The sequence below is a fragment of the Pezoporus wallicus genome, unplaced genomic scaffold (genome assembly GCF_028554395.1).
Source record: "Pezoporus wallicus isolate ANWC-B61680 ecotype Strahan unplaced genomic scaffold, APGP_CSIRO_Pwel_v1 contig_8856, whole genome shotgun sequence".
Lineage (NCBI taxonomy): Eukaryota > Metazoa > Chordata > Aves > Psittaciformes > Psittacidae > Pezoporus > Pezoporus wallicus.
Window position 1 is genome coordinate 25,250 of NW_026635662.1, and position 20,870 is coordinate 46,119.

At 43.3% G+C, this 20,870-nt stretch overlaps 3 protein-coding genes across 4 annotated transcripts in view; 2 read left to right on the plus strand and 1 right to left on the minus strand.

Moving 5' to 3' along the window:
* CLTC (clathrin heavy chain) overlaps positions 1–8,930 on the plus strand; it is a 33,520-nt gene extending 24,590 nt beyond the window's left edge. Inside the window, exons 26-33 of one of the 2 annotated variants that reach the window (XM_057397245.1) lie at positions 22–171; positions 422–553; positions 722–832; positions 1,509–1,679; positions 1,959–2,180; positions 3,219–3,239; positions 6,159–6,234; positions 7,521–8,930. In XM_057397245.1, the coding sequence (XP_057253228.1) occupies positions 22–171; positions 422–553; positions 722–832; positions 1,509–1,679; positions 1,959–2,180; positions 3,219–3,239; positions 6,159–6,234; positions 7,521–7,645 (1,008 nt within the window). In that variant the 3' untranslated portion in view covers positions 7,646–8,930. The remainder of the gene's footprint in view (positions 1–21; positions 172–421; positions 554–721; positions 833–1,508; positions 1,680–1,958; positions 2,181–3,218; positions 3,240–6,158; positions 6,235–7,520) is intronic. The other variant, XM_057397246.1, reaches the window with a different exon arrangement.
* A 1,354-nt stretch (positions 8,931–10,284) lies between these two features.
* Positions 10,285–10,854, minus strand: PTRH2 (peptidyl-tRNA hydrolase 2). Its single transcript, XM_057397244.1, has one exon. The coding sequence runs from the start codon at positions 10,834–10,836 to the stop codon at positions 10,321–10,323; it is 516 nt and encodes a 171-aa protein (XP_057253227.1). The 5' UTR covers positions 10,837–10,854; the 3' UTR covers positions 10,285–10,320.
* A 3,003-nt stretch (positions 10,855–13,857) lies between these two features.
* VMP1 (vacuole membrane protein 1) overlaps positions 13,858–20,870 on the plus strand; it is a 64,696-nt gene continuing 57,683 nt past the window's right edge. Inside the window, exons 1-3 of the mRNA XM_057397247.1 lie at positions 13,858–13,890; positions 15,993–16,121; positions 20,364–20,465. Of these exons, the coding sequence (XP_057253230.1) occupies positions 20,390–20,465 (76 nt within the window). The 5' untranslated portion in view covers positions 13,858–13,890; positions 15,993–16,121; positions 20,364–20,389. The remainder of the gene's footprint in view (positions 13,891–15,992; positions 16,122–20,363; positions 20,466–20,870) is intronic.

The window sequence follows — 20,870 nt, forward strand, 5'->3', positions numbered from 1 at the left end:
TCTGATCTGCCTTTTGCTTAGGTTCTGAGAGCTGCAGAACAAGCCCACCTCTGGGCTGAATTGGTGTTCTTGTATGATAAGTATGAAGAATATGATAATGCCATAATCACAATGATGAATCACCCAACAGATGCTTGGAAAGAAGGCCAGTTCAAAGATATCATCACAAAGGTATTACTCAGCAAGAACTGTACCTCCTTTCACTGTGTTTGCTTCAGTTCTTTTTCCTTCACTAGTAGCCCGTTTAAATTTCAGAGTTCTTGATAGTACTGCACAATTTCAAAGCAAGTAAACTACAGTAACTAAAGAGATTTCTAGAGACAAGAGTGAGTCTTGGATGGGTGGCTGAGTTGTGCTGGAATATCGAAGATTCTCTGCAGTTATGCTTCTGCTCTGAATGTGCATCCTTACTCATCTCTAGGTGGCCAATGTGGAACTGTATTACAAGGCAGTTCAGTTCTATTTGGAATTTAAACCTCTGTTGCTCAATGATCTGCTGATGGTGTTGTCTCCCCGACTTGACCACACTCGTGCTGTCACCTTCTTCACAAAGGTAATTTTCCTACTGTTCAAATCAAAGAAAAAGTTACAGTTGGAAAAATATTTAGCTCTAGTGGCACTTTAAGATACTTGGCTACGTCATTGTCTGTCAGGGAAGATGCTGGGAGACCTCTACAGAAAGTTAATTTTGACTTAAATTTATCTACCTGATTCCTTGAAGGTTAAACAGCTACCACTGGTTAAACCTTACCTGCGCTCTGTTCAAAATCACAACAACAAATCGGTGAATGAGTCCCTGAACAACCTTTTCATTATTGAAGAAGACTACCAGGTAAGTCTCATCTTGAAACTAGTGCCTGGAACAGGTGCCAACTTGCATGCTGCATAGTCTGCATATAACAGAAGCAGTTATTCCTGAATTGCAAAGTTCTACTCAAGCTGGTTTCTGTGTCGGTATTAACCTGATGTTCTGTCTGTAATGTCTGGAAGCACAGGTTTCTCCCTCATTTTCAGTAGATTTTACCTGCTTGCTGAACTTGAGTTCCTTAAGTAAATGTTCTTTGGCACTTCAAACTGAACTAGTGGTGACTAGCCAAGGATTAAGAGGAGAACTGTTAGGAGCTTTCTGAGAGCTTTTTGGGCTCTGGGGATAGACTGGCTGCTCTGAGTGTGATAGACGAGTTCGTATTTAAGGCAAAAAGTGGATGTTAAGGAAAACTCACAGAAAGGGCAGACAGTTATGATGTCTAGTTCTACTGGTTTTGGTGAACAGCTGTCTGGTACTCAGAGGCTCTGAACCTCAGCAATCAGTACTGGAAAACACGAACTGGAACATCCTAAACTACATGTGTATCAAACACTGGCTTCTCAGAAATCTCTTCAGGTCTGGTGAGAATGCTTTATCCTCCTAGAATCAGGAATACAGAATTAAGTTGTATGGAAAATGCTTGCATTTTTGTGGACGCAGTTGTACATTTGAGGTGTGAATAACTTCTTTCTCTGCTTAGGCTCTTAGGACTTCTATAGATGCTTATGACAACTTTGACAACATTTCTCTTGCTCAACGTTTGGAGAAACATGAGCTAATAGAGTTCCGAAGGATTGCTGCTTATCTCTTCAAAGGAAATAATCGCTGGAAACAGAGTGTAGAGCTCTGTAAGAAAGACAGACTGTATAAGGTAAGGCCACCACAGAGGTCTGGTTTAGCATACTTGGCTTCTTTGGCGGCCTGTGACTTTTTTAGTAAAGCTGCATCTTCTTGGATGCCACTAGGTGGCTTCTAATGTGGCAAATCTTACTTCAGAAGTGCAGTAGATGGGCAGGTTTCTTGGAAACAAGTGGTAGACTGTCTCCTCTCTGTTAATGTCAGTGATAGATTGCAGGCTAGTTAAATAGCACGTCAGTATTGATGATTGTACTGTGGTACTTCAGGCTAAACAGGCTCTCTCATGTTGCAGGATGCAATGCAGTATGCTTCAGAGTCCAAAGATACTGAATTGGCAGAAGAGTTGTTGCAGTGGTTCTTGCAGGAGAACAAGAGAGAATGCTTTGGTGCTTGTCTCTTCACTTGCTATGATCTCCTAAGGCCAGATGTTGTCTTGGAAACAGCGTGGAGGCACAACATCATGGACTTTGCCATGCCATACTTCATTCAGGTCATGAAGGAATACTTGACCAAGGTAAGAGTATGTGCTTCTCCAATGCTGAAAGCTTTTAGTCACTGTGGTCTATGCCTTGAGACTGCTTGCTACTAACATTGATTTGGGCTTTGTCAAGTGTCTGTCCATGTCCACCCTTATTTTTCAGTCCATCTGGGGAGAGACTTCGCCCTCTAGGAGGCTGAAACACTTGCAGACTCCACCCTATCTACCAATTACAGAACCTACATCAGTAGTATTTGCCTGACCATGGGCAGTGTCTTAAAGTAGCTCCAGGATTTAGGCTTTTCATATGCTGTGTCAGTCAGGAATCTTAGCTCTAACTAAATTCTAGACTGTATACCAAAAAAAGCTTTATAGCTAAATCTTGAGTTAACTTGGTCTGCTTTGCATTTAACTCTAAAATGTGGCTCTGATGCTTAGTGGCACTAATTACAACTCAGCTTTTGCTTGAAGCAACTTAGTGTGGGGAAAGTACTTGGTAATGCTCTGACAGACTGAACCAGATACCAAGTGTTGCTAGCAATATTTGCCCAGCTGAAGCTTTAGAATACATTCCTTAATGATTAGGACTCCTTCTGTGAAAAGTAAAAGCTTAACTCAGACTAGAGTGCCTATCTAGAAGATTTGCCTGGCTGTTACTGCTGAAGGCAGGACTACTCTGTAATCCTATAGCCAATCTGCTATCCTTAAATGTTGTGTTTTGGGAGAGGGGGGGAGCTATCTAAGCAGTAACATTGCTTGTCAGATATGCCTGATGTACCAAGCTAATACTAGGCTTCCCTTGAGAGTAGGAGTCTTGGGGTAGGATTCTTAGCAGGTCATGAAATACTAATCTTTAAAGGATTAGTATATGACTGTAGTATAGCTAAGGAAATCAATGCAGTAAGATCTAGCAACAAGCAGAGCTGCCTTTCTAAAGCAGATACTTCTGGTGTATCTTTGGTTTTACTCACCTGTACCTTAATAATTTCTTCCCTGACGCTGTTGTTTCTACCTTTTATATGCTAAATATGGAATTTGATTTTTCTAAGCTGCACCTTCTGAATTCCTTTGCAGGTTGATGCAATAAAGGAAAAGGTGAAAGTTGATTCTTGTTTTCCATCTTTAAGTCTGGAGGACTAAGTCTAAGGATTCTGCATGAGTTTTTTTCTTTCCTATGTTTACTACACTGCTGCTACTGCTTTTTCCCCAAACAATATCACTAAAGCATATGCAAATTGTTTAACTCTAAAAGTAGCTAGTGCTGTAGGACAAAAGTAGATTGACTTGCTACTGATGAGCTAATAGAGCCTCAGGAAGGGTATGCAAGTGATCGGTTGGATCACAGTCAACTTGGTATCAAAGGGATACATAAGTGCTGTTATTGGACAATCAATCTGACTGGAAGAACCTCCTACAATAAGAAATCATTAAGTCTTGCACCACTCTCTCTGAACCATAAATTGATAAGGCATTTGCTAGTTCAAGGACTGTGATCCAGTTTCTGATCTCTGATCATTACTAATGCGTGCTGACAGTAGGCAGCGTAGATACTAGCTGCTTCAGAAGAGACTTTTTCACTCTTCCTCACTCAGGTGTCCAGTTCTTCTGGTGCTAGTCTAATCCACATGGTGCTCTAGTTCACGTAGCAACTTAAAACTTCAGCTCTTAGAGAAAGTCTATGGTTCTGTTCCCTGTAGTAAATTTCTTGTAGTTGTGCAAAGGAGACTGCTTTCCAAGCCCCTCAGCTTCACTAAACTTCTCTTGCTACCTCATTAAAAAAAACACACAAAACCAAACAAAACAAAAAGCTTATTGCTCTTGAGGCTTGCCTTCCGCTGTGCAATTTTGCCCTTCCAAAGGACAAATCCCTTAGATTTCTGTCTGTTTCTGTACAAATACCACTCTGATTCTCCTTAGACCAGAGGTCAGCCCTAGTGTTGAGTTTTCCATTAATGTGGTGGAGGAAAGGACGAACAAACTGACCAATAGCTTGAAGATGGACTAAATGCAGACTCCTTTTTGGTGACAAGATGTCTGTAATTACACCACTGGAACTCAAGGCTAACCTGACTAAAATGCGTAGTGTAAGGTCCTTCGGCAGCTAGTAAGTGAGGCAGTAAAAAAGCGTGTGTGTGAAAAAAGGTAATTGAACTGCAGTGTTTGCATAGACTACGCATGTGTAGCAGTCATTGCAATTACATCCCACTATTCCTTAAGCTACAAGGCATTGCTGTGGGCTGCGTGTGGTTTTCTGGGGGGAGCCTGTATGGCAGTCATCTTCAGACCTCACTCTTGCTTCAGTACTTTTGCCTCTTTTTCATGCACACATAACACAATAACATTGAATGCATGTTACTTTTCCTCTGCAGCTTATTGCAGTCCCTGTGGAAAAGCCTTTAAAACACTCTTGCTACAAGTCTGTAGGGTACTGAACCTGGTGATGCTCAAGCAAGTGGTGTAAAAACCATCCTGCAGGCTGGTTTCAAACTTGCGCTTATTGTTGTCAGTATTTGTTTAGCTCTGAGGGGAGGCATCAAAACTGCATTAAATGTCCTGGGCTGGAGACTTTCCAAGTGTGTGTAAGCCAAATGCCTCTGCTTAGTGGCAAACTCTGCACATTTTCCTTGGATTTGCATCTGTAAACTTGTGCTTCTGTGTTGAGTGTGTTGCTATTTGACTTAAACACAGCGCAGTTCTCAGCATGGTGCCTGGAAATGAGTCTTGAAGCACTGGCAAACACTCCTGTGCACTTTGAGAGCAGCAAGCCAGATACTGGTGTGAGGCAACAAAAAGGCTTGTGAAAGCCCAGTCAATGAATGAACTTGTGAAGCTCAGGACTTATGCCACTTCCTGGATGTATGCCTCTAATTGAGGTTACAGATTAACAGGTTTTTGGAACACATGTTGTAACTCACAACTAACCTGAAGAAAGCCATTAGAGCTGCCTGCAAGTATTTGCTAATGTAGCAGTTAAGCTAAGAACTGTTCAACTCATGAATGCTAGCGTAGCTGACCCTGTGTAAGTGCAGGAAACCTGTCTTCAAACTCCTTTGTTAAGGAAATTAAGTGAGAGATTAATCTGGTTTGTGAGTTGTCTTACTGTCTTAAAAAGTAATTGGCATGATTGTCTCTGACTTAATTCTAAATCTTACCTCTCAGGTCAAATACCAATTCTTGATTTTATTTTTTTTTGTGGTTTCAGTTTCAGGGCCTGCCTTACACTGTAGTAACGCTGAGTTTCCCTGGATTTGTTTTAGTAGCAAGGAGTATTTCATAAGAATAAGTTTCTTCTCCTGCCTTTCTTTAGGGGTGGGCTTAACAGCACAATGGCACTTGCTGTGCAGCAGAGGGAAGCTGGCTAGTCTTGTCTTGTCACTGTGAATTAAGCTCAAACAAGTTGAGTATTTGTGGGTTTAGGCTGACTGCCACACAGTTTTAGAGTGGAAAAAAGCAAGTCTTATACACATGCATTCTCTGCATTTGAACTTAAATTGCATGAGTGAATGAGTTTGGAAAGTGAAATCTTGAGGCTCAAGTGACATGTCGGATGCTATTGCAGTCTGCTGTACACAAATACCAACTTCAGATTCCTTTGCCTCAATGTTCAGGGAAACTCCTCCAGGTCTGGGCATTATCTTAGCAATTGTTCCAACGCCAAAGGTCTCCAACTGACATTGGGCTAAAATCTGTGTCCAAAGGCTGTTGGTTTGAAGTAGGTGGAGCCACACTGACTGATGAGCTTACTTGATGTCGCAGTAGCTCAAGTCCTTTCATTTAAGCTTCAACCTGGAGTGAGCTTTCAAAGAAGTTCCACAAATCCCTCAATTAGGGGTTCAGGAAACAGACAATCTTGACTGCACCAGTACCAACATTGCTACTTGAATTGATCTTAACTTATAAATGGTCTCCTTTTCTTGATGGGTGTTAACATACCACTAAGGCTTTTCCACTTCTCTGCCATGAGTAAGTACCTCTTCTTAGAAGAGTTTTTTTAATTGTTGGTTTCCATTCCAGGTGGATAAACTGGATGCATCAGAGTCTTTGAGAAAGGAAGAGGAGCAAGCTACAGAAACACAACCTATTGTTTATGGTAATGCTTTAATTCATGTGTTGTCAGTAGCGTGCTCTGCTTTAAAAACACCACTCTTCTACTTGCGGCTTTTCCAAGGGTATCCTTGGAAATGGGAATGTTCTTTGTGTGAAATCAAGTCTTGAAGAAATGTGTTCCAAACTACTGGATAAAGTACCACTCTAATCCAATTTTAGCAGGAGCGTATGAGCTGCAGGATTTCAGATTGTCCCACCTTATTAAAGAAATGCTTCCTAAAGGAAAGGAGTGCGGAAGCTGTAAAATTCCAGACTTCTAGCAAGTGCGTTATTTGAATGTTGCTCAACTTGCTTTGTCTGTCTTGGGTATTTCCTTTGTACTGAGGTTATCCCACTAATTCTAGTAAGAATATGACTTCTATCCAGTAATAAAGGAGCCTTTGCTGTATAGTTGACAGCTCTAGTCTCCACACCGCGAAGCAGTACAAGAAGTGTGGAATATTAGCAATAAAGCCACAGGGTGTGATGTTACAAAACCTAGTTCTGAGTCCTAATGTGACAAGAGCCTTGAGGGCAGGGGGGTTGGAGCTAGATGATCTCGAGGTCCTTTCCAACCCTGACTATTCTATGATTCAATAAGTAATCCAATCAACACTGTCTGTCAAAGCAAAAAATCTTGCAACAGTTGTGTGTGCACTCTTAATGTTCTTAAAATGTTTGACTGCTGGCTACTGTAAGGGTGAACCAGGCTGGAGCTGTGTCTTGGCCACCCTATAAAAACTGCATACTGTTGGGCTGTCTTACTGAAGTGTAAGTGTCTGACTATCAGCTGCTTATCAAAGTAGTGAATGCGGTTTATGAGAATGTTCTGGAAGGTGCCTCTGCTTCAGTGCTGCAGGGGTCAAGCCTTTGCATCAGGCTCACTCTAGCATAGGGCTCTGGCCCTCAGCAAGGCAGAGTTACTAATGCAATTGGAGCAGGAAGTGCTGTTTTAAGAGCCAGACTGACTCTGGGACTGGGTGAACTTGCTGCTTAAGGAGCAGGAAGCTGTTCCTTTCTCTCTCAGCATCAGATGTCTAAGAACTTAAACTTCTTACCCCAGAATTCAAGAATCTGGGTCCCGGTACTTCACAGTGTAGTATTTGTAACCATAGAATCTGTCATCCTGAGGTTTTGTGGGGAAATGGCCATTCTGGCTTCTGAAGACCCCAAACCAGGTCAATAGGGACTTACTGTTAAGCATACAAATGTCTACAAGGAGGTTGCAGGCATTCTGCTGGCTGATCTCTCGGTACCAAGGAATAAAGATGAATCCATTCTGTCTTCCAGGTCAGCCCCAGCTAATGTTGACAGCAGGACCCAGTGTCGCAGTTCCTCCACAAGCACCTTTTGGCTATGGCTACACCGCACCCCCATATGGGCAACCGCAGCCTGGCTTTGGGTACAGCATGTGAGATGCAGCACAAGTCAGTTTGGAGCTAGTGTATTTTCTTACTGAAACTTCCACCGTCCCTCCCCGCTTTAACTCATAACAGGGAAAAGCAAGAGTTCTGCCTCGTGTTCTTGTAACCTTTACTTCATGAAGGACTGTTTTTTCTAGCGCAAACTATTTGAATCACTTACGTTAAATCTTTTTTCACATTCCATGTCATTTAGACTTTAAAAGGGGAATAGTTTAAACGACTTTGTTCAAGTGGGCTTTTGCAGGACTGCTTATTACCATTAAGTCTATTGTGAAGATTCTGATTTGCACTCTATAGTGTTACACTCTAATATTGAATCTTAAGTTCATTGTATGTGAGCAGCTTACAGTATGTACTGTCTATTCTAAACAGCATTTAAGTATCACTGTATATTCGGAGAAAGCTAAAGTGAAGATTGTATTTGACCTTGCAAGACCGCTGACAAGAGACAACACTAATCAGCATATCCTGCCTTGGTTGGATTGCATAGCTCAAAAAAGAATTTAAAATGCGTACAGACAACCTTGCCTGACTTAAAATGAGTACAAGTTGGTTGAAGTTTTTTTTTTCTTAACCTATGCAGGTTTTTCCAGTTATGCATATAGAAAATGCTAGTGTCTTTTTGCTCACTCCATATGTAACAGATGACCTTATGTTGTGCTGTATCCTGTGCTTTTGTGGGACATTCCATTCAGGAACAGAGCACCATGATTCCAATCTGTGTATTTACTAACCCTGCCCTGAGGTTTGTGTATGTTGGATATTGTGGTGTTTTAGATCACTGTTTTGAGTGTACAGAAGAGAGAATTCAAGCATATTGCTGTTCAGTTTTGTTTGTGCAATTTGAAATTACTCAGTTTAAAAAATAAATTACTGGACTGTGGACATGCTGCATAGTGGTAGCTTCACTTTACTGTTTTCAAACAGGACCTTCAAACTCAAGCCAAGTATTACAGTGCTAGTACAGGACGTGCAAGCGCGTACATTCAAAGGTATGAGGGGCCATTAGAAGAGCAGCAATGGAGACCGGTAGTGGTGTCTTGCACTGAGGGGGTGATACAAGAAAATATGTAATGCTTTTTCTATAGAAAGATTATGCCAGAGAGAAGAAAATAGCACTTTTCAATAGTTGGCTGCATTGTGGCCAACTACAGCATATTTGACCAGGTGATAGATTAGGACTGTAGTAGGGTATGTCAGTTAAATTGAGATCATGTTCTAGGTATGTAAGTTGCCTTAAACATATTTAGCTTCAAATAAAATTGACTTAAATGTTTCTCTATGAATACTGTCATATTTGAGTGTAATGAGCCCTATTTGTGGTAGCTGTAGGCACTTCTGTCTCTTAACCAGGAGCCATCCTATTCTCAGTGTCAGGTTCCAGCTCTGTAGCTGCATCTCCTTCCTGCTTCCTCCTGTGAAACCTGAACTGAGGTTTTGGGGTCCTGTCAGTGCAGCAGCAGTGTCATGATGGGTGTTGGCACCTGGAGGCAACTCGCCTGCCACAGGCTCTAAGTGTGTGTAGGCTTTTGTTCAGTCTGGAGCAGAAATCTACAGTCAGTAGTCTCAGTCTTTGAGAAGTATTATGCCTAAATAAGAGGTGCAGTACAAAAACCTGTTCTGTTTGTTACACTTGCTTATGCTTGCATTTCAGCTCCCTGAGTTTGTGAATTTGACTGATGGAGGCAAATCCTTCTATTTTCTTCTACAACCTATTTCACAGGTACTCAACTGTGAGACATGGCTAAAAGGCTGTAAAAGTGCAGAATTCTCACAAAATAGCTTTGTTCAAAAACAGTCTCAAAGTCCCCCTACTTACAAGTGCAGGGAACCTGCCTTTTACGGTGTTTAAGCTACAGTGGAGCTGCAGAGTGGATTTGCAGAGCCATGATCAGTGTGCTCTGAATTCTGCCCAACACCTGCTGTGATGGCGTGCTTCCTTATACCCAGGAGAACCTGTTAATCCCAAGTAAAACATGATTTAATTTAGTCCCTGCAGGACAAGCTGTTTATATGAGCTTATTCAGCCTAGAACTTGGCTTAACTGCTTGCAGATTACTGCAAGTGCAGCAGCTGCATGGACACATCCAGAAAGGAGCAAGGCTTACAGCTGTTCCGCAGACCTGATTACAGCCTGTTAAGGCCTCAGTTGCAAAGCCAGTTTAACTTGGCTACAAGCTATTGCATCAGTTACTCAATGAGTAAGGAAGGTGGCTACATACCCCCAGTTGTACGGGTCAATTTTAACTGCTTACAGCAGCTCATCTTTTCCAAATTAAAGAATTTCTCTTTAAAAATACCTTCTGTTAAGGTAGAGAGGAGAAACCTGACATTTTTGCATATGGGACAAATTAATTTAAACTTCACAAAGGCTTTTCTTCAGCCATTAACCCAGAATAAAATCTTCAGTTGCACGAATCTTCAATATACCGAGTTCCTTCTTATAGGTATCAAAAATGTTGCTGGCTTTACTTCCTTCAACCCCACTGAGCCCAGCATCTTTTTACCCACCTTAAAATGAGGAAAAGAAAAGCTGGAGAAACAAACGTGGAATCTCTTACAAAACCTGGTTATTTTATTTATAATGAGAGAACATATGAGCAAAAATCCATAAACCTGGATTTTAGCTCTACATACCAATGTGTTGAGACTTCTTTGGTCCCCAGTTAAAAGAGTTTTAGATGACCAGAAACTTTATCTACCACATCAGCTGGTCCCGGTCCAATCCCAAGGACAGTCTGGGAGCCTGGAGCTATCTGAGTACGACCTGCATCTTGGATTAAGCTCACAGTCAGTCCAAGGTGTTTTGCATCAGCCAGGAGCTGGATCAGTGTCTCCTCATCTGGAGCTCTGAGGACCACTTTCGGTTGTCCACAGTATTCCCACTGCTTCAGGAGCTCAGGGTTTCTTCTTTGCACTTGCTTGTAGGCAGACACAGCGGCATGGGAACACTGTGCTGCTACTTTACCCTTCCCCATCTTCAGATCGTTGCGGACGATCAGCACCATCTTGAACTCCCCGGACTCTCCCATGGCTTCACTGCCCAGGCTGCTGCTGGCGGCTGCGCTGCCTCCCACCAAGGGCTGCCGGAGGAACCTCCCCCGAATGCCCCATCCCAGGCACACACCGCAGGCAACTCCTGCAATGACACTGAGGAGGCCGGGCTGGGAGAGGCTATCCATGACGGGACCCGGAGACTGGCTGTGAAAAGAAGGGGAGAACAGAATTTACTCGGGGGTTTGCCAGCGGGTGAGCGCGCACCCGGGTGCGTGGAGACAAACGGTGCTCGTTACACACGCGTTGGGGAAGCAGTTCAGAGATGCCTTCCCGGGTACGTGGCCACAGCCGCTCCCAGCGACAGCTCTAACGCCACAGCACCCTGACGGTGCGCGAACAACGTCTCGGGAAGCAGAGCAAAGAAACAAACCCGCGAATCATGCGAAATTCACGCTTAAAAACGCTGGGAGAAGCGGTAAAGCGCCGAGGGTTTAAGGCAGAGCCCACGTTCACCTCAGGGCCCCTGCCCGGGGTGCGGAGCGGAGCCGCATCCAGCCCTGCGGCAGGAGGGGGCGGAGGCGAGGCCGCGCCAGGCCCCGGGCCTGCTCCCAGCGCTCACCTGCCCCGCGCACACCGGGCACACCGCGCCGCCGCCGCCGCCCGCGGATGACGCTACCGAAGGCGGCCGGGAGCGGGAGGGCGTGAGACGCGCCGGAAGTGACGAACAGGGGGTTAGGCGGGAAGGGGCGGGCTTGTCCCCGCCCACACTTCCTCGTTGGCCCGGGCCCAGCGGGAGCCGCCGGCTCGGAGCGTGGTGAGTGCGGTGGGGCCGGGCCGGGGCTGCCACAGCGGCGGGGGCCCCTCGGCAGCACCCGTGGCGCTTCCCTCGTCCCGCCCCTTCAGCTCCAGCAGCGGGGCCGCTCCCCTCACGGCCACCCGGGCCCGGGGTCGCGCTCTCTTCCCCCCTCACCTCTGTCTCCGCGGTGACAGCGCGCTCTGGGCTGGGCCGTGGCGGCGGCGGCCGCGGGCCGGGAGTCCCGGTCCCGGAGGGGTGGCGGCGGCGTCCCGGGGCACCGTGACCCGGAGGGGTGGCGAGAGAGGCCCAGGCAGGAGAGCTGGCGGGAGCCGCGGGTGAGGCAGCCGGGAGGTGGCCGCTGGCTGAGCGCTGGGGCGGGGGGAAGCCGCCTCAGGCCCTTGAAGTGCGGGAGGAAGCTCCTCGCTGCTGCCGTTCAGGGCGATAGCTCCGCTGCTGCTGCTAATTCATCCCCTGGCCCGCCGGAGACCTGCTGTGCTCGGGGCATTTCACCTGAGGCTGGACAAAACCCGGTGACTGCACGGTGAAATCGCCCTGCTGTGGCCCAGGGGACGGTGCCTGATGACACAGTGAGAAACTCATCCTTCTGGCTGCGGAGTCAGGCGCTGATGGTCTTTGTGTGCTTCTCCAGTAGAAATGTGTTGTGTTTCCCTCTGAGCCGATGGTTGCATCTTCTGCATCGTGTTCCTATAGACTGCTGCTGCCTTCTGCAGATTTAGGCCCAAATCCATGTAGACTCTCGATGTCTTATTCCTGTTGACCAAAGTTAAGGACCTGGATGTGTTTGTCTGGTTCCTAATTCTCTGGCCAATGTCATCTGGTGTTTGCAGAAGATAATATAGCACTAACATTCCCATTTTGTTCTAGTTTTGACCCTTAGATGTTTGGCAAGTCATTTAGGTGACCTGAGGGAAGGGCTAGCAAGTTTGTTTGATGGTGGCTCTTTATTTACAAAGTGCTGTGAATCCAGGTTATCTGCTTTGACCTGCACATGCAGCACTTCCTCAGGGTTCTCTCCTGTCCTTGTGTTCTCTGGCATGTGCTTGCCAACAGGTGGGTGTCCTGGTTTAGTCAATGTTAGTGATATGGGTTGAGCACTCTGACGTGGAGGAATACTACTCATTTATGCCTTGAAGCATATGTGTTCTGTTTGAGCAGTGGCTTTTGGTGCAGTTTTACTGCTAGGACTTACGCTCTCCTGAAGTGGTTTCACCCTGGTTCCTGCCAGATAGGTTGACTGGGGGTTCTCATGTTTTATACCATTTTACCTTGTGATGGCATAGGCAAGCTCTTCTTAGTGCATTAACTTGGCCTATCAAAATGGCCTTCAGTATGTCTGTCCCCTTTCTTTCAATCCATTATTTCTGCAGCATGGGTGGACTTGTCTTTATTCCTTATTGGGCATAAGTGACAGCTGTAGTGATGGCTTCATCCCCTGTTTTCAGATGAGAGGTTAGAAAAACAGGTTTCCAGTCAGTCAATGGGAGGTGAGCACTACTTACTAATTTGGGGTAAGCTTCTTGTCCTACTTAACAGCCGAAATCCATGGTACTTGTAGTTTCTATGGGAAAGGGTAGGAGGAGACTCAGTAACTTTTAAGTGGGTAGTGGTAATGAGGAAGGTGAGTATACTGGAAGCAAGCCTCTTAGCTGGAATGTCTGTACTGTTCCCACCCTGAAACATTTATCCTGTGCTTGTCTTTAAACATCTTTTGAATGTCAGAAGTATTTAGAATCATAGAACAGTCAGGGTTGGAAAGGACCTTAAGATCATCCAATTCCAACCTCCCTGCTGTGGGCAGGGACACCTCACACTAAACCATGTCACCCAAGACTGTCCAACCTGGCCTTGAACACTGCCAGGGATGGAGCATTCACAACTTCCCTGGGCAACCCATTCCAGTGCCTCACCACCGTTACAGTAAAGAACTTCTTCCTTATATCCAATCTAAACTTCCCCTGTTTAAGTTTTAACCCATTACCCCTTGTCCTGTCACTCAGTCCCTAATGAAGAGTCTGTCCCCAGCATCGTTATAAGCCCCCTTCAGATACTGGGTGGCTGCTATGAGGTCTGACTACATCTTGTGAATAGCTCTCCTTAGACTGTTCTGTGTAAATAGTGCATATTTTGAGATCTTATTTCTTAACAAGTCTTGGTTTTAAAACAGAAAACTTACTGATGTATAGTAAGAGTAGGCCAGTTTTTCTGGTATAATGGTGATGGGAAATGTACTACTACCTGCAGAGTAGAACTTTAACTTCTGGTACTTGTGGAGAAGTGTGAGCTGGATGGACTTTGCTATTCCATAAGAGCAAAGGGCACAGCCTTGAAGCTGTTCCAACACTGAACTTTTTCTATTCCTGTGGCAGGTTGCAGCTGTAGTCATGGGGCAGGACCTTGCTGGTTTTGAGGCTGCACTGTCCACGTGGACCCAGGAAACAGGAATATGTTGTTTTGAGGCAGGCACTTGTTCAGTCTATTTCAGACTTCTTAGAAGAATTGTCTTCTCTCCTACAAGGCTCAGAATTAGCCTCAGCATGTATGTGGTGAATTTGAATCTGTATTCACATTTGAATGGTCAAGGCAGCCATAGTGTAACCTGAATTGGTTACAGTTAGAGACTGGTACCATCTATGAAAAGCACAAGTCATTGTCTCAGGAGCATGTTTCAGCTACAGTTTTCTGTGGGGCTTGGCAGTGACTTCTATTCATTCCCTTTCATCTGTGCTGTACTTCCTCTTTCAGAAGAAGCACTCTGGATAGAACAGCTGGGCAGGTTCAGACATCTTTTTGTGGGGACCCTGTCTCCCAGCACTTACAAGATAGTATAAAAGGCAGAGTTCTTGCCAAATCTACACTGTGCACAAGCTGCTGGAGGAGCCAGGTGGTGATGCTTAAGGCTGGGTTTATACTCTTACGTTTCTAACTCTTCATTCTTTCCCAGCCAAATTTTTGCAAGGCTTTTTTGTGCAGGGTGTGTTGTCCTGTCACAATAATTGTGACCTTTATTTCCTCTGTGCCTTTTGGAAGCTTAGGGGGGCTGATAGCAGTGTTTGACTGCCACCTGAATGTAGAATGTTGTCTAAGTGCTGTGAGACAAACATCTTGGCAGGTAGTATGAGCATGGATTTGTGTATAGCCCTTTGGAACTAAGGATGTGAAAGGTACTTGTCCAGTCACCTGAATATTAAGCTATGGTCTTTTTTTTGTAGTGCTCTGTGGTTTCTCTCTCCAAAACCTTTCTCTCTGCTCATATCAGACTTTTCAAATCATCAGTTTTGGTGGAAGGGCTGCTTGGGCATACATGTCATGCCCTCCCCAAGAGGTACCTTATCATAGCACTGATCAGTGCTGTGGTAGTTCTTGTCCCTGACTCCCTGTTTGAGAGAGGGCTTGAAGTACAGTGTACTATAATGCTGTCATTCAAAATCTAGATATGGTGAAGCTGGGCGCTTGGGAAAGTGAAGTTAGCATGGCAGCACAGCAGTGATTCTGAGGAGGTGTCCTGTGGTGGTCATGGGTCACCCCCTCAGCAATGTATTTCACCCTTGCTGCTAACCTTGGAGTGCTTTTCTCAGGAGCTAATTGAGCAGCAGTGGAGCAGTCTTTTTCTGTCAGCTGCAGTCTGCACCCTAGGCTTGCTGCTTCCTGCCAATGTAAAGAGCACGGGACTGATCTGCGAGCTGGTTATAGCATGGGATGCTACACTGATAATATTCACGTTCCCGCTTATTGCCATTTTCTTTTCTTTTATTTATTTATTTATTTTTAAAGTTTCAGCAAGAGATCACTGCAGAGACCCAAACAAAATGAATTTTATCTTTCCTACCATCTTCTGTGCCTCTTCATCTATAATACTGTGTGATGACTCTACTGTATTATTATAGCACCCAGTTCTACTGCTGCGCTCTACATAGGCAACCATCAATATTCATGATTCACCTGAGAAAGTCCACCAGAGAGAGCAGCTTAATAACCAGTGGCCGTAAACAGGAGGGGCAGAACTCTTAGTAACCTCAAAAGAAAATGCGTGGCACCCCTGAAACATGTGTTGTAACAATATTAAATCATTCTTTCCTGAAACACCTCCCAAAGTCTTCTTTGAAAACTGGAAATTTTAGCTTCAAATTGTCAGATAACTTTTCTGAACTGGTATTTGGCTAAGAATTGGAAAATAGGTCTGGTGTAGACAGGCATAACCCACAAAATGGAAACTTGTCGTCTTTAACTGAATTACTTTTCCTTTGAGGGATTAAACTCTTTTAGTTAGAAAAATATTTTTAGTATGGGAATAAATGCACTGATATCAAAGTCACCCATTATAGTGAACTCTGTGGAGGTTTGAATGTCTTTCTGATGTGTCCTAATTTATTTTAATTGAATGCCTCCCATGAGTGTTAAGGACTGGAAAAAATCAAGCAGTTACATTTTGTATTTCCTGTCATTTTTAGGGAAGTTATTAACCTCCAAGTTAGGGACTGTGCCAGTTTTATATCACATGATGAACAGTGTTATCTTACTCTGTAGGGACAGAAGGTTTGGAGAAGCGGTCGCTTTGGTCTTGAATGTCTACAGAGCTGAGGACGTAGTTGTCTGTTCTACTGGCTTCAGATATAGAAGTAGTGAAGAGTGACATAGTTGTACGGAGCTGAAAGGGTATGTAATGTTTCACAAGACTGATCTCATCCTTTACCTGAATGTATTCCTGTGCCAGGCAGTCTTTGACTTTTGAAGGGAAGTGTTCTCCAAAGTCTTACTTTGCCAAGAAACTGCTAACTTAGTCCCTTTGAAAATTGTTGCCTGAGCAGAGCATTTGATGACTGAAACCAAACTGTATTACAGATGTGTATCGCTGTCTAGTTTAGTGCAATTACTATCCACCTGAGAAGGTCTGTTTTTTTTTATTCTTTTGTTCTCTTTATTGTAATTGAAGAACACAGAATTGATTCTATGAAGAACAGTGATGTAGATAAGGAAGAAGGGAATGATTATCAGAAAGGCTGGGGAGAAAGAAGCAGCAAGATACCAGCAGGATTGGAGCATTTGGCTTAAAATGCAAGAAGTGACAAAATGGTGTGTTGCTAAGGTGGCTGGGAGAAAACATCAGCAAAATGGTCTGAGTATAAATCCGGTTCTAGCAGCTGTGTGACAAGTAACTTTGATGGACATGAGAGTCAGAGTCCTAGGGTCTCTAAGTGAGAAGTGGTAAGCGATTCAAACAGTGCTTGGGAAAACATTGAGATCATTAAAATAGTTTAATTTTAATTGTTCCAGCACACTGGAAAGGAGTCTCGAAAAAATCCTTAGTATAGAACATGAGTCCATGTTTGGCACCTATGGGTGAGAGCACAGGCACCCAACTGCCTTCTCTTAAGCTTTTACATAAGTGCACCCAACGTTTGGGTGCTCCAGCAGGCTCCCCAGAGCTTCAGCAAAGAAGAAGCTTTTGTCCTTTTCTCTGATTACAGAGTGTAGAGCTTGCGGTGCCTAATTTTGGTACATTCTCATGCTCTAATGGCTTGTTTTGCTTTGTCTCATTTATGCTGTGAAGTGCCAGTCACAGTTGCCATAAGCCTTTTTTGTTAACCAACTTACATTTTTGACTAGTGATAATTGTCTTTTTATACTTAACGTTATGGTTTGCGCTAAAGCTGAATAGTGCATTGTGGGCTGTTTGTTCAGCCCTACAAAGAAGTTCTTGTGTGAGCACAGATCTAACAAATGATCTGAGCAACCCTCAAGCAAAAACTGCTCTAAGTTGTTGTTTGGTTTGTTTTTTTTTTTTCTCTTTTAAATAGTTTGGGTTTATGTTTATTAAACATTTATATTATACTACTCCATGTATTAAGCAAATTTATATTTAGATATGGGCTCTGTATTTTTCAGCATTCATAAGAAGTGAAGTTCTGTTTAGCAACTAGAATTTAATTTCCTGTGGTGAGCTATCATGGGTTTGGTATAGACTTGAGAATGTGGACTCAGTTAATGAATGATAACTCCATTTTGGGTCAGACTCCCACTCCCATTAATCTCTATCAGAAGACATTAGTGATTCAAATAGGCACCAAACAGAACAGCAGATCGAGAGCCGAGCTTTCTGGATGTGCATCCTCCAGTGCCCTATTCTAAGATGCTTTAAAAATAATCAGACTTCGATAAACCAAGGAGTTTTCTCTGAAACCAGTAAAATTTGGTTTCTTAATTGCAGCCCATTTAGACTTGTCATGTGATACATATCAGATAGCCTAGTCATCTTTATATCTAAGTACAAGTTTTTAGAGCTTTTCTGCAGAATGGTTGAACTTTAAGACCTCCTTGACAGCTGTTCACTACACAAGTGTGCAAAGGGATTATGTGTCTGCTTTGCTGTCACTGTTGACTTGTGTACTTGAGGTGGAGTTATGCAAAACTAATCCCAGAATAATGCCTTTCTAAGCAGGCAGGGTAAAACTGGCTCTATTAGTTCAGCTTGTGAGAGCTGTAATATGCATGTAACAGTGCACCTGAGATCCCTAGAGATTGATGGGTTTTATGTGCCAGTAAGATGTTTAATGGATTTCTGTGGAATTCAGTTCATGGAGAGGAAGCGTTGTGCACAGCCCAGATTTTAGCATCAAACAGGGAGAGCAGTTTGTATTAGTAAATTAACTTTCTGTAAATGTAATTAAGATGAAAGCAGAGACCAAACCAATTGAGACTTTAATTTTGAAGGCTGGATTTGCACAAGGAAAGAGGATTGATTTCAAAATGAGGAACATGCAGCTTCCACTTAAGTTCTTGGGTTTTTTTAATGTTTGTTATGTTTAAACCAACAAAATGTGACTGAAGTTCCCTAAGCCAGAACTTTTTTATTTTAAGGGTGATGTGGGCAGAACAGCTCTGATGGCTTTTGCTTCTTAAGCAGCTTTTCTGTGAACATCAGGTTTTCTAACTGTGGATGCCAAAGCTAAATATTTCCCCTCTGCAATTTGAGTTTTATATGTGTATGCAATATTCAGATGTGTGGATATAGCTTACATTCTATGTGTATAAATACATATTTTTATATACATAAAAATAAGCCCACATAAGCGCAGTCAGTAGAAGCAGTCTACCATTTACAGGGACTTCCTGTCCTAACGAAATTAGTAGATGGCTAAACATTTGATCCTGGTATCACCATAGCAACTGGCTGGTTATCCACCACTCAGTACTGCTGTGACTCTGCTGACTTCCAGAGTGTCAGACTGCTATAAAACTGATCTGAGGAGACGAGGTTCACGTTTCTCTGGCGTTTGAATAGCAGTTCAGAGCAAACCTTGGGTTGCAAATGACTGCAGAGTGATGCTGTAAAGCCTCCTACTGCAGTGGGCCAGTCCTCTGTTGTCCCTGGCTGACCATGGAGCCTTTCAGCATTTTTCAGAAGCAAACTTTTGCAAGGCTGTTCTATTAGTTTTCTTGGTGGTCTGGATATTTTGGGGCCCAAGTTTCAATGACTAAAAATGGTAACATGCAAGAAATTAGTTTCTGCTAGCTTGTTTTAAGTAGACAGATTTCTATTGCTGCACATTTCATTTCAGGAAGGTGCTGAAGGAAGGACTACTGTTGAGTTTAAGTAATAAATAATAATCACTTTCTAGCTAGCAATTTTGTCTGTATTACAAGTAATACACAAGGCTTGTACCTGTTCAGAAGAACATCTGTCTAAAACCAATGTGTGTAGCCCTGGCAGTATTAAGCAAATACAGTATCTGAAATATTTTAACATTTTATTAAAACAAAATTGACAGCATTATTGCAGTCTGAGTCAAAGAGTTGATCTCACCCCTGTTTACCAAGCCCGAGCTGCTGCATGGTTCTTAAGCCTGACATAAATCACAGGGGAGGTATTTTTTCTCTAAAACTTTAATTTCCTCCACTAGACAGTTTTATATAACCTGTCATTTTAATACTACACTGCTTTTCTTTCCAACAAAAGCAGCATGTCAGAAGCTGTAAATCATGTTTGCTTACAGGGAGAAATGCAATGCAAATAAGATGCTTTAGCTCTGTGGGACTCTTCCAAAATAAAATTCCAGAAACTGTTTTAAGATTCCAAAGAGGGGTTTTAAAGCAAGGGATCTGACTGGCTACTTTCTTTGTGTTTGATTGCATAAGATTGTCAGCTGTTCAGGTTTTGTTTGGTTTTTAAGGAGAAAAAACCTCTTGCAACATGCCAGTTTATGCTGGCTTCCAATCATTGCACTATTTACTCTCCTGGATAAGGAATACCACAACTGTTCTTTGGGGCTTTTTAAGGTTGATCTAACCATTGGCTGAACTAGCAGACAGAATGTATGCTTTTCGAAACAGCTTTCCATCAGAGAGCTCTCATCTACTGAAGGGTTTAGCTTTCCTGGTTTAGAGATACGAGACTGTGCAAAACATGAGATGCAGTTCTGTATCTTAGTTACCATATTGAGGGCCAGTTTTTTAGACTGTGAGGTTTTTGAGGTCTGTTTGCATACTACCTACCTGGAAGCTTACTGTCAGTATGGATACTTTCTAACATGAGAATCAAAACTTAAGTGTCTCTCTGTTAGTATTGAACTGAGGTTTGTGCGAAGCTCTGCTGTTGCTGGAGCCCAAACAGTGAGCTGAGTAGTAGAAGAGGTTGTTTAACAAGCTTTTGTTCAACTGTTGAAATTGAGGGAGTTTTGTCATTTAAGTAAAAAATTTAGATTTCTGTAGGTGGAACTGTTTTAATCTCTGTCATTGTGGGAATTGAATCACTTTCTCTGGTGGTGTAATGTGGGATAACTGTGATTTGGCTTTGGAGAACTGCTGGATGTATGCCTGTATCCTTTGACTATGAAGTAAATGTAGTCTTTATAACAAGAAATTGAGACATTGTGCTTTTTGGTTTTCTTCTGCTGCAAGATTCCCATACCTGACTGATCTATGAAATGGCAGAGAATGGAACAGATTGTGACCAGAGACGTGTAGGAATGATCAAAGAACAGCACAATGGAAACTTTACAGGTAGGTGGAAAATGACTTGATGTTCTCAGCTTTATGCTATGTATTTCCATTCAGTTTTCTCTTTACATTCTTTTCTCCCTCCGGAGTTCTTACTCTATAGTTCCTCTGGATGTAAGCCCTGTAAAGGTGACTTGGGTACCAATGGGGGCTGCAATAGAACTGAGCTAGAAAGCTGAACTATGTTGGCAAATACGTGGTTGTCAAAGTCTGACTGTCCAGCCCCACCCTTTGGCACTGGAAAGTTAGTACTTGGTAATAAAAATCTGTTTTACACTGGGAAAAATCCAGTTATTAGTCTCCCAGTTTCTAGCTTTTCTGTTGACATTTAGCTTCACTGTAATTTATTAGTTTTCAATTACAAATCACCAACAAAACATTAACTGCTTCATCTCCAGCCTTGCCTCT

Bases quoted from the DNA above. Each gene is read 5' to 3' on its own strand.
- PTRH2 (XM_057397244.1), bottom strand. From the start codon at position 10,836: ATGGATAGCCTCTCCCAGCCCGGCCTCCTCAGTGTCATTGCAGGAGTT.